The sequence below is a fragment of the Tauraco erythrolophus genome, chromosome 13 (assembly GCF_009769465.1).
Source record: "Tauraco erythrolophus isolate bTauEry1 chromosome 13, bTauEry1.pri, whole genome shotgun sequence".
Lineage (NCBI taxonomy): Eukaryota > Metazoa > Chordata > Aves > Musophagiformes > Musophagidae > Tauraco > Tauraco erythrolophus.
In genome coordinates, this window is record NC_141477.1 from 14,010,054 (window position 1) to 14,027,077 (window position 17,024).

At 44.3% G+C, this 17,024-nt stretch overlaps 1 protein-coding gene across 1 annotated transcript; it reads left to right on the forward strand.

Annotated features, from left to right (window-relative positions):
- The first annotated feature begins 13,881 nt into the window (after positions 1-13,881).
- Positions 13,882-16,455, forward strand: SLITRK2 (SLIT and NTRK like family member 2). Its single transcript, XM_009984900.2, has one exon. The coding sequence runs from the start codon at positions 13,882-13,884 to the stop codon at positions 16,453-16,455; it is 2,574 nt and encodes an 857-aa protein (XP_009983202.2).
- Positions 16,456-17,024: the final 569 nt, after the last annotated feature.

A 17,024-nucleotide genomic window follows, 5' to 3' on the forward strand; every position in this document is an offset into this window, starting at 1 on the left:
AATGTAACACACGGAAACCTGGAATGAGGAGGAGGACATTGAATGCAACTTTCCTCATCTGCAAAATCAATTCAACTAAAATTGAGTAAATGAACAAGATGATGACTCCCTCCTACACTCCATTCCATTCTTCATATACGCTGTCATAAGAAGGGTAAGCATGAAAAATAGCACTATTTTCAGCCATGCAAAGATGAAAGAAGTTTGGGGATATATGCAAAGGAAGTTATAAGACAGCCAACAGTTTTCTACTGCCTCAAACCTTGCATGGTCTCCTGCAAGGGGACTGGCTGTGCTGGCACTGTGACACAGCTTTGAGAGCCCTCTTCGGGGGCTCAGAAGTCATTTTTCCACTGGCACATAAGCAGGTCGCTTAACTATTGTTCCTATATCCATACAAAGCATGTTTTCATGCAGCCAAAGGCAACCTTCCAAACAGAGGTGAAAAGATTATTTACCTTTCTGAATCCACAGTAGGGTCCACAGCACGTACATAATCAGAGCCTGAAAAAAACTTTGTTGCTGAAACCGCCACCCCCATCAAAGAATTTTTGAATGGTCATGCCTTAAACTATTATTTCCTTTATTTTCCAGACATGATGTAGCCAAGTGAAAATCAAATTCTCATTTAGTGTCTAAGCAGTGAATAATGTTAGTGCTCAGTTAAACATAAGTAAAGATTAACTGACAGGCTCATGTTAATATATAGGAAGATGTGATGCATAAATTTTAACACAACATACCAGCACTCAGTTTAAAATAAGAATTAGTAGAATCTGGCTATCAAAAAGGTTTTTAATAAACTCAAAAGAACATGGTATTTTTCCTATAGAGGGAAAAGTGTATATGAATAAACCAACAGAGATGAAGGTAATTTAAAAGGCTCTTAAAAAATAGGAAAAAAGGTAGAGAAAATAACTTCAGTTAATTTTCCTTTTCAGGATCTAATTAACCTTAAAAACTGTGAGTCTCCAGCCTTTCCCATGCATATCAATGCAATGGAAAATGTCCCTTGCTACAAACTACAGGTCTGACTTAATGGAGTTTTGATTGAAGATAAAGACAGAAGAGTCAGTCCGTGGTACCCTCTCTTCACAGTGAAAAGTGTCCAATTCCAAAGGCAAATGCACTCGGCTCAGTCATTCCAATTAAAGCGTTGGTTGCTATTCAGCATAAGCAAAGATAGCACAGAGAGTCCAAAAGAATCAGCCATTACAGCATATTTACAAAGGCAGCGTAGAAATTCATGTTGGCCGGGACAGCAAAGGAAAACACGTTACTTAAACAAAGACATGTACATACATATAGGTGTGTATTTACACATACAGAACTCGCTGACACAAATATAGCACATAAGAAAATTATATAAAAAGGAGAAAAAGCCCTTCGCTCTTCAGGTCATTCTCTTGAATCTTTTGTCTGTATGAAAATAAGCAGAACCACAGCTGAAGCTGCAGTATTTGGCTGTTGAAACAGCATCTTCTGGCTGGAAGAAAAAGTGTTAAAAAGAAATACATCTTCAAGCATCATTTTTTTCACAGGTGTCTATAACAACTCATCTAATATGCACAGCACACAGAAACTCCGATCTTATGCTGATGTCAGCCTGGAGTAACCTCTTGTGCCTCTAAAGGAATTTCTGTGCTGAGATTGGGATCCAGCCCGACGCCGACTGGGTCACACCCTGCAGTGGTGCCAGGCGCAGATCTCCTACCAACATCTCCGGAGGTTTTGCATCAGTGCCAGTGCCAGTCCATTGAATTCAGGTCAAGTCACCTGAAATGCTCCAGCTTCCTTGCTTCCCAAGTGCCTACCAGTTACTATATTCTTATCAGAAAGAAGGAGAGAGACAGAGAGAGTTCCCTGCCAAAGGTTATCTCCACGTTCATACTGTGTATCCTTACGCTGCCACATCCAATAAATCGTTAACGCCATCTGTTCCAAGCAGGCTTCCCTGAGGCCGCTTTTGTGGGGCCAGGACAAATTTGTGCAGGCTGCTGCAATATGCAGGACAAGCTGGGCTGGCACCACGGTTCTTTATGGACATGGCCAGCTTTCAAATGTTTGTGAAATGATCTTTCAAAGTTCAGCTTTCAACAACTACTGTTGTTTTCAAGAACAAAAGAGACACAGGCGACCAGCGTCTGCTCAGCAAGAACAAAGCTCACTCAGCAGGCACCTCACCAATGCCTCAGAGAAGGTCAAGGGATGCTCTGCTCCTCTCATCCTCCCTGAAGAGCACTAGTACTGGTGCTGGGGCCCCCTGAAGGAACCATTCCAGGGGCTTGGGAGTAGCTGGATGTTCATACCCACACAGAAGGAGCTTCACCCACCTCTGCCCACCCATGCGGATTAAAATTACTGGAGGGGCTGCAGTGTAATGCTGTCGCTGTGGCCTCCCAGTTATGGGGGTGAAGGTCATTTCTGACTCCTATTATTTGAGAGAAAACTCACTCCCAAAAGCTAACACAAGGCATAGATAAAGTCCTTCTTAAGCCCTCAAAGATCCATCACAATTCCATAGGCAACAGCTGGCATGAGTTTACAGTATATGGGAATAAGCTGGTACGTAGACCATGCTCTTGTGCTTGGCACAGTGATGGACTTCACACTCTTTTAACTCTTTGTCATGCCAGATGACTCAGGCCAGCAGCAGCAGCAGGATGCCACCCTGAAGTGTAATTATTTTATAGCTTCTATTTATTTTTTGGAATATCAAAATCTACGACAATCACTAAAGCAGATTGATTAAACCCTAAGCATAAACACACCACGACAGAGAAGCTGTTTTGCTGTCATCCCACGGAAACATCTATTTGCAAAGTACATGGCAATATCAAAGAGCTTTCTATTGATTAAACTTTGAAAATAAAATTGCACCGCTTATCATATGTTGTTTGCAAAAATGCCAATCATTATAATACTCACATAAGCATACTGTGTCTTTCCCCCGAACTCGTTAAATTTATTGCTGAGACTCTATCCTGAGCTGCCTACATGTGGAAAAAATATCTTTCAGATAACACATTAACATTCATAACCAGTATTTAAAGCTGTGCATGGTGCCATCTCAAAAGATAAGGGTCTTGTCAGCATTTCCAGAATAAGCCTCATTTCAGGGGATGGAGGGAGGGAGTGGCAACACTATATTTCAGCGATTTTAAATGACACCAGCAAGAAGTCTGACATACAAGTTGTCAATCTAATTGCACCTATCTTTCAGAGATACGTGCATCTTTCACCTCCACATTCAGTTTAAAAAACAGTGAAATTCTCAGTACATCATTGCAAACTACCTGGCAAGTGCTATCATTCTGCTTGTGCATACAGCATTCTGCACAATTACAATTCTAGTTCTAAACCTTAAAATTACAAAAGCTTTTAAGGTATGGAACAAAAATGATATGACCACTTTCTCACAGGTATACTCACACTCTACAGAAGAAAGAAACAGATAAGCAAAACAATAGGTAACAATACAACCATGAGGGCTCGGTCCATGACTCATGTTATTAGATGTTCCTGCAGTACAAAACACTAATAATACTGAATGTAAAAGTTAATGACAAAAAGGATACAAAATAAGGACTAAAAATGTTTTTTGGGGAGAAATTTGTAGATGCAATGCATCTGCCTTTGAGCACAATTCTGCTACAGAGTGTAAGCTGTGATTTGCAAAATAAGACCCTTAGGCTGTCGATGTTAAAGTGTTCTGTCAAAAGAACAGATATTTGTGTTGGTAAAAAAAAAAATAATATCAAAAGTAAACCAAAAGCAGTTGTCATAAAGGAGGAGAGGCTTCAGAAAGCCTCAATAGCTCCAAAAAAAGAAAGTATTGCAATGCTTATACTTCAGATGATCAGGACCACTCACCAGTTCACAGCCAAATAGCTAAAAAGGAATGATCTCATCTCTATATAATTCCAAGTGCACCAGTATCATCAGCTAGCAATAAAAAAGCTAAACATTTCTATCTGCAAAAGCAACAAGATTTTTAGTTAGAAAGCTCAAATGCTAACCAGTGTAGTGGTGTCAAAGCAAAAATACTCTGGAGCAAATATATGTGCAAATAACTGGTTTTGGTTTTGCCCATAGTTTTCAAGATTCCAAGCCAGAGCTGATTACCAAAGTTGACTAAGCTGTCCTCTGCTCCTACCAGCTTCACTGGCTGCTCAATCATGAAGTGGACATTAAAATCTCCTGCTGTGCAAAGGATTTTATTGCTCTACAGGAAAAAGACTGCTATATAAAGGATGAGCGGTTATTCATAAACTATATGCTTTGTAATGGAAAGAAATGCCACAAGCATTATGGAATATATACACACACTTTAGATCAAGGCCAAATGCTCACTCTCTCTTGCCAAAGCTGTTCCACTCCACATGGAATCTAACGGACTAGAAAGACACAACACAAGAAACAAGATCTCCCACATGTTGCAGTTAGGATACATACTTATCCACTGACTATGCAACAGATTTAGGTGCTCCCTGGCATCCCCTGGCATTTAGGCTACAAGGAGATGACTAAATATCTTCAGCATCCTGGACCACAATGACTGCCATATAACGCAGAAGTATTATCCTAACTTCTTCCCTTCCTGTTGTCCTTTCCGTTAATGCACCATGTTTGGCACATCCCTGCTTTGCTTTGAAATGAGTCTATCAAGACAGAGATGACTCTGAGGATGCCCTGGAAAATAACTTCAAGCCCAGACAAGCTGTAACATTAAAAATTGAGATAGCAAACGATTTTAAGCACCATCAGAATTTGATCACCGTCAACAGGGGGAGAGATTCTGAGCATGCTTGTTTTCTACCTGAGCACCTAAATCTCAAAATAAAAAATGTTGTATTGGATACTCGAGATTTGTGTGTGTTTGTGTGTAACTCCCCAGAGTAGGTCAGCTGAATTCCTGGCCCCATGAAGTCAAAGGGAGATTTGTCAGTGGCTGAAGTCTAGGTCAGGATTTTATGTATGTTTGTATTGTGCTTTGTGCAATAACAACTCAGGGAGCTACTTCAGATGCCAAATAAATTTTAAGGTTTCCCTGGAGTTTGGAATTCTTTATTCTAAGTGATTCTCCCCAACATATTAATGCAACCACCATTCTCATAAGTTCTAATTGTCTCATCAATTTCTTTACATGCCACTTTGAGTTATACATCATGCTTCAAAGTCATTATTTGTAACCGACCGGCCTCCACAAAGAGAAATATTATAGAGTATTTTTCAGGTAAATGATTACTGCTCAGACACAGCAAATTTTCTGGCTAAAGTGATGTGGGAAAGACTACAGGAAAACAGGGAATATTTTTCTTTAGTTAGAAAAAAAAAAGTCCTTATTTCTCAGAGGCTAAACTTTTCTATCCTTGGAAACCCAGAACAGAAACTATTTCTTCCGAAAAGCTACATCACTGTTCATTTATTTATTTTATTTTATTTTTTTTTTCGTTCTGACTTACTATACCCCCTTTTCAGAGATAAACTGCTGGCTGTTTTCAGTGTAATTTTTTCTTTCCTATCGACTCAAGGTGGCTTCTTGGCCTGTGCTGTGTTGAGTGACTAGCTATAAACTAGCTTCCCCTCTGACACTAGAAACCAACATTTCAGTCCCACAACCTCTTTTGCACCAACATAACTTTACACAGTGAAGTACTCACATTGAGCCTGTCCAGAAGCAAGACCTTGAAACAGCCCTGCAAATAATAGTGAGTGATCTGAAATGAAAACATTTTCAAACCACAGGGCTATTCCAATCCGTTATTACCTGATATTGCAGGAGCCTGCAAACAAGTCAAATGCTTAACACATCCCCCTCCCTGCTTCTGGCAGACAGTTGAGTGAGCAGCCAAAATGAAAATATTCAGTTTTAAGACAAACTCTGATGTGGATTTTCTGATAGATAACAGTGGATGAGGCCAGGCTGCAGCCGTTCTTCTGGCTGGGGCAATTCTCAGTCACTTACTTCTGCTGAAGAAGTGGGAAACTAAGAACTCTAACGGTCACCATCTTTCACCAAATCTGGTTCAAAATATTTGTGAAGAGAGGGGACTCTGACTGACAGGCAGACATATACACAAACAGTGCACATACATAAATCATAATTGTATTTCTACAAGAAACCAGTTGAAAAACACAAAAGCCAATGACTGCCCAAACTTTTCTTCAGTCATCAACTGTTCACAAAAATCTAATGGAATGAACTTAATAGAAGGCATTTTTGGGAACACATGGAGTCTGAAAAGATGCTGGTTTTTTTCTACTCATCTCATTTTTTTTCTGGAGCAACACCAGAAATATATGATCTCTGTGCATAATGACAACTCAATGACACAGCTCTCATTCTGAATGTGGAATATGAAATGCTCACTGTGAACTGCTCAAAAATAATCTCAGGCCATAATTATTCATAGAAATTATTTGGTGAGTAATTTCAATTAAATAAATTCAAGGAATCAAGAAAAAGAGGCTAAACTAATAGAATGCACTATTTATGATGAATAATTCATTTGGAGGAACCTTCCACCCTACATCATTGCAGAAAGCCAGCTCAAGGGATAGGGCACTGGAGTCCCATTTAAGCCCTGTTTTGAGGTCTTAATTGGAGGCTTTCATGATGAATCAATCTGGGCTGGCCCTCTGCCCAGGACTGAATTTCACCCATTGCTCCTGCTCCTCACATATTGCTAGATATGTCATTAGCACAGTGGGATTTGGATTCTTTCAACTTTACTGACATAAAAATAATGATACAGAGAGATTTCATTATGTTTCTTTTACTACTAATAAATAAAGGGAAGAAACCTCTCACATCAACCCACCAGACTTTCAACAGTGAACGTTCATCATATCCATACACAACTGCATTATGCAAATATGAGCCCCATTACTAAGGCATGTCCATGCAGAAAAGTAAGAAGACCTGATAATTTCAACAAGACCCTCTGAATGACTAAAAACACTTGTGTGCACTTGTGCTTGCATGATGAGACATTTCCAGTTAAAAACATTCATAGTATGCAACACGTAGATCATGACTCAGGAAAACTGATAAATTGTACTTATAAATGGTAGTGGCAAATATCACTGTAGACATTCACCCATTCAAAATGAAAGGAATGATCAATCCATTGTTGTTTGAAGGATGGGAAAAAACATTTATTTTGTTCTTGATGCTCAGCAGTGTCGTCACGGTATATCCATCATCAGGAAGACTCCTCTCGCTGTTCCTATCAGAGAAAAAGACCCATTGACATGATGAAACAGAGCACTTCCAAAAATATTTAACCCACTCAATAAGACCTAAGTGCATGCTTTTAAGTTAAACATTTGTTCAAAGATCTAATTGAATCCCACTGAAATCAGTACGAGTCCTTCCACTGACACCAAAGGGCTTTGGTTCAGAAATACTATTTTGCTGAATAGGATGAACACATCCATAAGTATTAACTGTCTTACAGTACTTTGCTGTAAAGTGTGTGTACAAGGGGAGGGGAGATTTGTTTTTCTATGTAAGAAAGAAAAAAAATGGGCTAAAGCTAAAATAAAGTGCAGTCTTAATTACATATTGGTGAGTCTGTCAGTATCCCCAGTGCACTTGCTACCTGAGATGTTTTCTGACAGACAGCTCCTATACCAAGTTTCCTGCTGAAACGAATATTACTGGTATTGTAACTCACAAAATTGACTTCTTATTTTTAAGAAAGTTAGGATTCCACATTAATGATACAAAAAAATCAGAAACTGATAGTTTTACTGCTGCATTTTGCACCACCAGTGTAAAATCATGCTGTGCTGTTACAAAACGGATTACCCCAGACATACTGAAACAAATCATGGCAAAGTCTCTTCCTAAAAAATTATCTTGAAATTAGATAATGGGTCTCAACAACGGCCAGGATGCCGCAGGAAGCAGTAATTGAGGGAAGAATTATGAAGCATGTTGATTTTAAGTTGTAGTTCAGTAAATTACTTTATGTATACAGTGGGTAGTCAAGATGTGTCAGTAAGCAATATTCTGAAGTAGTCTCTGGCTCCCCAGATGCTTGAATGGTTGGGGGAAATGGAGCTACAAAATGTCTCTGGAAACAAAAGAAATTCATTCCAGGTAATAGCAAAGGCCATTACTGCGAGCCAGCAAACAGCAACTCAGTAGACACCAGACATTCAGAAGCCACTGTCAGTCAGAAGTGCCTCTTTGCCCACAGACTGGCACATCCACTGGCTCTCCTTCCATGGAGACTTCATCACAAACATTTCACAGGTGGCAAAGAAGGCCAATAGCATCCTGGCCTGTATCAGAAATAGTGCGGCCAGCAGGACCAGGGAAGAGATCATCCTCCTGTACTCAGCACTGGTGGGGCCACACCTCAGCAGGAATGTGGTCAGTTTTGGGCCCCTCACTGCAAGAAAGACACTGAGGTGCTGGAGCATGTCCATAGAAAGGCAATGAAGCTGGTGAAGGGTCCAGAGCATGAGTCTTATGAGGAGCAGCTGAGGGAACTGGGGTTGTTCAGCCTGGAGAAAAGGAGGCTGAGGGGAGACCTTTCTCTACAACTAATTGAAAGTAGGTTGTAGCGAGATGGGTGTCAGTCTCTTCTCCCAGGTAACAAGTGTTAGGACAAGAGGAAATGGCCTCAAGTTGCACCAGGGGAGGTTTAGATTGAGTATTAGGAAAAATTTCTTCACTGAAAGGATTCTCAAGCATTGGAACAGGCTGCTCAGGGAAGTGGTTGAGTCATCATCCCTGGGGGTATTTAAAAGACGGGTAGATGCAGTGCTTAGGGACATGGTTTAGTGGTGGACTTGGCAGTGTTAGGTTAACTGTTGAACTCAATGATCTTCAAGGTCTCTTCAAACCTAAATGATTCTATGATTCTATCTCTGCCTCTCTTGGGCTTGCATCACACCAGTTTTCTGTTGCTGGGTAGCACGGGTGAGCGGGGTTGGATGCCAGGGCATGGATGGCAGAGTCTGCCAGTTTTTTCCTCCCTGTCTTTCATGCTCACCCGCTTTCACTCATCCCTTGCCTGTCCCTCGCCCAAAGAAAGCAAGTGAAAGTCAGAGCCTTCTCTTTCACCCTCTCCTTTACAGCATACTTTCCAGTGCTGCTGGATGAGATAAAATCTTGGACTACAAGTAACAATTATTTTGTGTACTGCTCACCGCTAAATCTGGAAACTGTTTATTTCCTTAATAATTACTTTTAAGAGAGGCACAAAAATATTCCACTTACAGTACAGTACAGATTCCAAAAATGTATACAGTCATGGAGGGAGAATGTCTCCAGCTACAAACAGGCACACATACACACACATGGGCATACAGAGAAGTGTCTCCTTGGAAAGGAAGAATATAGGGTACTTGTTGAATAGTAACAATGATTATCTCAAAGCTCTAAAAACTGACACGGAGCAGGCATCTCATGTTATGCAGTTCAGGATCACATGATGAGGAACACATGAGATCACTAAATATCTAAATTTACAAATTCCCATTGTTTCACCACATCAGACATCATGTTTTGTTCCCAAAAATCAATACTGGCATCTATTTATACTACACGAATAAATCCGTCCTTACCCACCTCCAGCACCCAGGCTACCTTGATAGTTTCTAATGATCAGTAAAACTTAAATCCTGCCCTCCATCTAATTCACAGAGATTTTTGCTTAGTTTCTGACTGCATTCTTGTCTTTATTCCACGAGACTTGGTGGATATGTTTATTCCTTCTTATTTATATGCAGAGAAACAGAAACAGATAAACTGGTAAAATGCGTTAAGTAGTGTTTAGCATCCATCTGCAGATACAATGTGGAGAAGGAAAATGATCTCCACATTTCCAGACTTACTCTGCTCATTGATATTTATTCTCGCAGAAGGACAACAGCATGATGTGCACTAGCCAGGAAGGGTAATGATCTGTGCCAAATTTTATGTGCTTATGCTTCATGCCATGGTCTGTTTTTTTCGAGTTTTTTTCCTCCTGTCAGCAGATAGATAAAGTGGTGGCTTTAGGACCATGCAGGAGCCAAGAGCCGGTCTGGCCTATGTACCAGCATAGGACTCACACAGACTATTTCAAGTTGGTTGAGGCTGGTATCAGACAAGTATTTAGTTCATACTTGCTCTGCAGGAGTCTGGGAGTGCCCCCATCAGAAACAGGTATGGGATAATTAAGGGCTCTTAAGCCAGCAGACACGGATATTACAAGGATTAAAATTTCAAACTGAAGGCAGCCAGATGCAGAGCTGTAGAAGAAGCACGATTTTTTTACCTGTGGGAGATGAAAGCTACTGGAACAATTTACCAAACATTATGGCAGATTTTCCTCATAGGCAATTGCTAAAATAAGCCTGGATATGTTACTGTTTTTTCTGGTTTTTGTTTTTCTTTTTCCTAGGAAGTATGATCTGGTTTAAACAGGAATTAATTCCAATTTAGCTGATGGCCTGGGTTACGCAAGATCCAAAAGTCACAATGGTTCAATTGAGCCTTTTAATCTATGAATCTGTAAGTTTATGAGTCTATACTCAGTCTTCATAACTTTGCTCCAAAAAGGAGGATGAGGGAACACAGCAAAGTATTTGGGAAAAAAAAAAACTTCACAATGCTTACAAATCAGGCGTAACAGTGAGTTTCCCCAAACCCTCCTAGGCTGCTGTATCAATCTGCCTCCTAGCCTCCCATTCCTGGAGGCTCCCAGATAGTCACAGCCTGAAAATGTTTCTGCATTCAACATGCAAAATAAAAAAGCAGCAAAACGGGTGGCGAAAAAAAGCTGTTCTTTTATACTCTGTGTTTTTAATTGAAGGGATTATAAAACACTTTGAACATGCTGAGAAATCATGACTTTGTTCCTAAATAAAAAGCTGTAGCTATTTTTTTTTAAATCCTTGTTCCTCCTCCTACGACAGCGGTTATAATACGCATGCATTTGCAGTGTAATAGAATCAGCATCATCTCTATGTCTTATTACTGTTGCAATCCCCTAACATGCTGTTCCTTCCATCCCACATGAATCTGGTAATTACTGCTGAGGCATGCCATGCGTACACTTTTCCTTCCCAGGCAGCATCAGCAGTTACCACAAACACATTTCCTACGTACTAGTAAACACAGGCAAGTGGGACAGTATATGTTGCCCCATGAGCCGACTCCAGGACATGATCCTTGCTCACCAGAAAGCTGCACGTCACTGAAACTCACAGCCATGAAACAAATGTACGCTGGGAGACGAGAGAAAAATGCAGTGGACTTACTTCTGCCTTCAGGTTTTGCTGCGTGTTGAAGCGAGCCCCGCGAGTGCTGGCAACGCTGCGCAGGGCTGCTCAAGTTAGACACCTTAAAGGCTGGTGACAGGAACGTGTGTGCCTCTGTGTATGTCTGTGTGGGCAGGTGTGTGCATGAATATGCTCCCCTCAGAAAAGCAAAACAAGAAATCAGTCTAGGTCTACTTTTACCTTCTCTTTTTAGGCTGATGTTAGAAAGATCTGAAAATCAGATTTGCTGTGTTCTGTAACTAGTCCAATTTTGCTCCCCAAACACCATATTCTAATGTTTAAAGCAGAAAATAAGCAAAAAATCTCGCAGGAAAATAATCTGGCTGCTAGTGTATTAGTGTTGTAAAACCCCAGATCTGCTACATACATCTTTCCTGATCTTAGCAATTTTTTTTCTCTTTAATTCAGCTGGATAAAGAGAGTTAGAAATGGAGCAGCTCTGAGTGCATTTCAGAATCCTAGTCTTGTTGAAATTCATGCAGCACCACACCAGAAGCATGCTCCAGTGCAGAATGCTCCTGCAAATTTTTCCACAACCTCTCCAAATTTTAGGCAGAGAAGTTGCAGCTACTCCAATCCTGAATACAAACTCCAGCACTCTTCCTGCCCAGCAGTGCTGCAAGGGCATCTGTGCTGGCTGCTGTAGCACACTACATTTTCCAATCTCAAGACCCCCATGAGAACACATTGCTGCTGCTCCTAAAATGTGGGCTCTGACAGTTAATGACTAAAGAAGAACACGAGATGACAGCACCACTTTCACCAACTCCAGCACCCTTTTGGCAGCAAACCTCTATGTTGTAAAGACTCACTGAAGTGCGTATAGATCCCTATAAAAATCTGGTAATAATGCACCCTGCCATATTAGCACTTTAAAAATTCATTGTGGAGTGTCTATATTTTTTTTCCCAGTGTGAACCCAAAGTTTTACCTTCCAGATAGAGATCAAGAGCAGCCATCCTTTCCCATCAAACAGATCTGTGCCCAGTGCATGGTGCTTAAGCGAAGTCACAATAACCCACGTCCAACATCTTATTCTTTCTAAATGCAGCCAAACGCTATACCGTAACACCGGAATTTGGCAGTGGGACTAGTCTAGCCAGTGTTGAACGATCACATTAGATGTGGTCTTAGCTGCTCAGCACTCGGGTGAGCTTCCCAGAGCGTGCAGGGATTCAGGCATACGACTGCCGCTCCCTGCCAGCCCAGTTTGGTGGAAGGTGTCGAACTTCCCTGATCGTGTAGAAAACGCCAACGCGCTGGACAGAGCTCGGCACGACAATTTGGGGAAGGAAGCTGCTGCAGCCGGCATGGGGGATACATGCTGATGCCAGATCCGGGTTTTGCAGCACCTCTGCTCCGAGAGACAGATTGTGCGTGTGCGGTGCCCGTGGGGGTGTGTGTGTGTGTGGTGCGTGTGTGTGGTGCGTGCGCGCTTGCCGGCTGGCTGCTGCCGAAGAAGCTGGTTGACTTGCTCTCGATTTTGAGGGCACGGATTTAGGGACTCGGGGCCAAAAATTCTCCGGATCCAGGTAAATTCGCTTGTTACCTTATTCCACTCCCGGCTCCGAGTCCCCGCGCTGTCCTGGGCGCGGCGGCAGGTGCTGTCAGAGCGCTCCCGCGATGAGCAGCCGAGCCGGGAGCGGAGCCGGCTGCGAGAGCCACCGGGGGATGGGGGGGGCGGAAGGGGGGGTGGGGGGGGCTGGGAAAAACGTGTCCCCCCCGCCCCCGGCGTGACGTCAGCGCGGCTCCGTGCGGGGCAGCCGGCAAAAGCCCCGCGCCGCGCCGCGCCCCGCGCAGAGCCGCCCGCGCTCCCGCAGCGGCGCCGCCGCCGCTCCTCGCCCCCCGCCCGGCCCAACTTCCCGCCGAGCCGCGGCCGGGACGGGACAGAACGGGACGGGACGGCGGCGCCTCGCTGGGCTCCTCTTGAGGCGTGAGGCGGGCGATGCCTCTCGCCGCCGGGCGCCTGGCTCCAGGGGCGCGGCGGCGGCGCTCGGAGGCGGCCCCTGCCCCTGCTGCCCCCTCGGGCGCCCCGAGAGCAGGTACGAGCCGAGGAGCGCGGGGGGAGGCACGGGGAGCGCGGCTCGGAGGCGCCCTGCTGCCGGCAGGGGGGCAGGCAGGGTTGGCGATCGTTTATTCGCCTCCCCCGGTTTAAAACGCCGGCGGCGAACGGGAGCCGGGCGGCCGGGAGCGGGGGCTGCCCCGGGCAGGGCAGCGGCGCGGCGGGAGGGCACGGGGCCGCTCTGCTGGCGGCCGCCGAGGCGGAGGCGGCCGCTGCGGCGGGCGGAGGGGTCGGGCCGGGGGCAGCGCCGGGGGGTCCCGGTTTTCGGGGAGCTCCGCGACGAGGCTTCCCCCGCAGCAGCTCCGCGGGCGCTTTGCGAGAGGAAAAGGAGGGGTGAAGGAGGGGGGATTTCGGAGGAGTTTGGCAAGTCGCCGCCTTGTCGCCCCGCTCCCCTCCAGCCTTGCAGCCTGCTTTGCCCTCCCCGTGCAGCCTCTGCTCCTGGCCGCTTTCACTGGGGATTTCTTCTTTCTCTCCTTACCTGTCTCAAAAGGTTTGACTGTAGGTACCGAAGCGGGGATCGACGGCGCATAAAGATGCTGAAGGGTGTTTGGTTGCTCAGTTTGTTAACAGTGGCTGGGATCTCGCAGACAGAGAGTCGCAAACCTGCCAAAGACATTTGCAGCAAGAGCCGCTGCCCTTGTGAGGAGAAGGAGAACGTGCTGAACATTAATTGTGAAAACAAAGGATTTACAACCGTCAGCCTCCTCCTGCCACCACCGTCCAAGATCTACCAGCTGTTTCTCAATGGGAATGCGCTGACCCGCCTGTTCCCCAATGAGTTCGTCAACTACTCCAACGCCGTGACCCTCCACTTGGGCAACAACGACATGCAGGAGATCCGCACAGGGGCCTTCAGTGGCCTCCGCACCCTGAAGAGGCTGCACCTCAATAACAACAAGCTGGAAGTGCTGAAGGAGGACACGTTCCTGGGCTTGGAGAGTCTGGAGTACCTGCAGGCTGATTACAATTACATCAGTGCCATTGAGGCGGGAGCCTTCAGCAAGCTGAACAAGCTGAAGGTGCTGATTCTCAATGACAACCTCCTGCTGTCCCTGCCCAGCAATGTCTTCCGCTTCGTGCTCCTCACTCACCTGGATCTTCGGGGCAACCGGCTGAAGATGATGCCTTTTGCTGGTGTGTTGGAGCACATTGGAGGCATCATGGAAATCCAGCTGGAGGAAAACCCTTGGAACTGCACCTGCGACTTACTGCCACTCAAGGCCTGGCTAGACACCATCACCGTGTTCGTGGGTGAAATAGTCTGCGAAACCCCCTTCAGGCTTCATGGGAAAGATGTGACTCAACTCACCAGGCAAGATCTCTGCCCTAGGAAAAGCTCCAGTGATTCAAACCAAAGGGACAAACACCCTGTCCTCTCAGACCCACACATCTCGAGACTATTGCCCACAGCCAACTCTGCCATCAATCCCACCAGAGCCCCAAAAGCCAGCCGGCCACCCAAAACCAGGAACCGCCCCACACCCCGTGTCACTGTGTCAAAAGACAGACAAATATTTGGACCTATCATGGTTTACCAGACAAAGTCTCCTGTGCCCATCACCTGCCCAGCTGGCTGCATCTGTACTTCGCAGAGCTCGGACAACGGCTTAAATGTGAACTGCCAAGAGAAAAAGATAAGTAACATCTCTGATCTTCACCCTAGGCCAACCAGCCCAAAGAAACTTTACCTTACCAGTAACTATCTGCAAGTCATTTATAGAACCGATCTCATAGAGTACAGCTCTCTGGATTTGTTACATCTAGGAAATAACAGAATTGCAGTGATACAAGAAGGTGCCTTTACAAACCTCACAAGTTTACGTAGACTTTATCTTAATGGCAACTACCTTGAGATTCTGTACCCGTCTATGTTCAACGGGCTGCACAGCCTGCAATATCTCTACCTAGAGTACAATGTCATTAAGGAGATCCTGCCACGCACCTTTGATGCTTTGAGTAATCTTCACCTGTTATTTCTCAATAACAACCTGCTCAGATCCTTGCCTGACAACGTCTTTGGCGGCACTTCCCTCACCAGACTCAACCTGAGAAACAACCATTTCTCACACCTGCCTGTGAGAGGCGTCTTGGACCAGCTCTCAGCTCTAATTCAGATAGACCTCCAGGAAAACCCTTGGGACTGCACATGTGACATCCTGGGGCTGAGGAACTGGATAGAGCAAGTCACTGACCACAACAACCAGCAGTCAAATCCCCCCGTGGTCATCAACGAAGTCATATGCGAGTCTCCCACCAAGCACTCTGGAGAGCATCTGAAATTCCTGAGCAAAGAAGCCATCTGCCCGGAGAACCCCAGCTTGTCAGATTCTTCTCTCCTCTCCATGAACCAGAACACAGATACACCCCATCTCCTTGGTGTCTCGCCCAGCTCCTACCCAGAAATACACACAGAAGTTCCGCTCTCTGTCTTAATTTTAGGCTTGCTGGTCGTGTTTATTTTGTCCGTCTGTTTCGGGGCAGGCCTGTTTGTCTTTGTCCTTAAGCGCCGGAAGGGAGTGCAAAGCATGCCCAGCAGTGCAAACAACTTAGACATAAGTTCATTTCAGCTCCAGTACGGGTCTTACAACACCGAGACCCACGATAAAACCGAAGGACATGTTTATAACTACATTCCCCCTCCTGTTGGACAGATGTGCCAAAACCCAATCTACATGCAAAAGGAAGGGGATCCAGTTGCCTATTACAGGAATCTCCATGAGTTTAGCTATAGCAATCTTGACCACAAAAAGGAAGACCCCACCAGTCTTGCATTTACAATCAGTGCAGCTGAGTTACTGGAAAAGCAATCCTCGCCAAGGGAACCAGAGCTCCTGTATCAAAATATTGCAGAAAGAGTCAAGGAACTCCCCACCGGAGGATTAGTTCATTATAACTTTTGCACCTTACCCAAAAGGCAGTTTGCCCCTTCCTATGAATCAAGACGCCAAAACCAGGACAGGATAAATAAAACTGTTTTATATGGAACTCCCAGGAAATATTTTGCAGAACAGTCTAAACCCGAGCATCCTTTACTCCAAGGAAAGTTACAAACAGAACCAGACTACCTCGAAGTTCTGGAAAAACAAACTGCAGTCAGTCAGCTGTGAGGGGGGAGGTGGGAGACGAGAAAAATTTTAAATGAGCTCAGCATCACATTTGATTGAGTCTGAACTCAGTGCTGATGTCATCTGTCGCATTCCCAACATTTCCACTTTTTAAATCGGAGAGGGAGCGAGAGAGAAATGGAACTCTTACAGCTGAGCAGGGATATGGTGTTGCTTTTGCAACGTTCCCTTTAAGTTATTTCTATATCTCTCTCCTTTTGACCTTTCTGTAGGAACTGTCACTGCAAATGTATGTTTCTGTAATAGATCTTGCATAATTCTTTTTGATTTGGAAGAAAATGAGGAAGGGGGTCTTTGGGTTTTCTGTTGTGTTTTTTTTTCTTTTAATTTCAAAATGGAAACTTAATGTATTATGTAGAAGATCTCCAAAGATCTTTTTTTTCCTGGACTATGACTTTCTTTTGTAAATAATAATATACAGTACTGCTGTTTCAATTACCAAGTGTAGCCACTGGGCGTCACTTTTTTTGTGTTAAAGTGCCTTTGCACTTTAAGTACATTATTACTTAATTGTTGCTTTTAGCTTTGATAAATTAAACCTATTTTAATGT

Bases quoted from the DNA above. Each gene is read 5' to 3' on its own strand.
- SLITRK2 (XM_009984900.2), top strand. From the start codon at position 13,882: ATGCTGAAGGGTGTTTGGTTGCTCAGTTTGTTAACAGTGGCTGGGATC.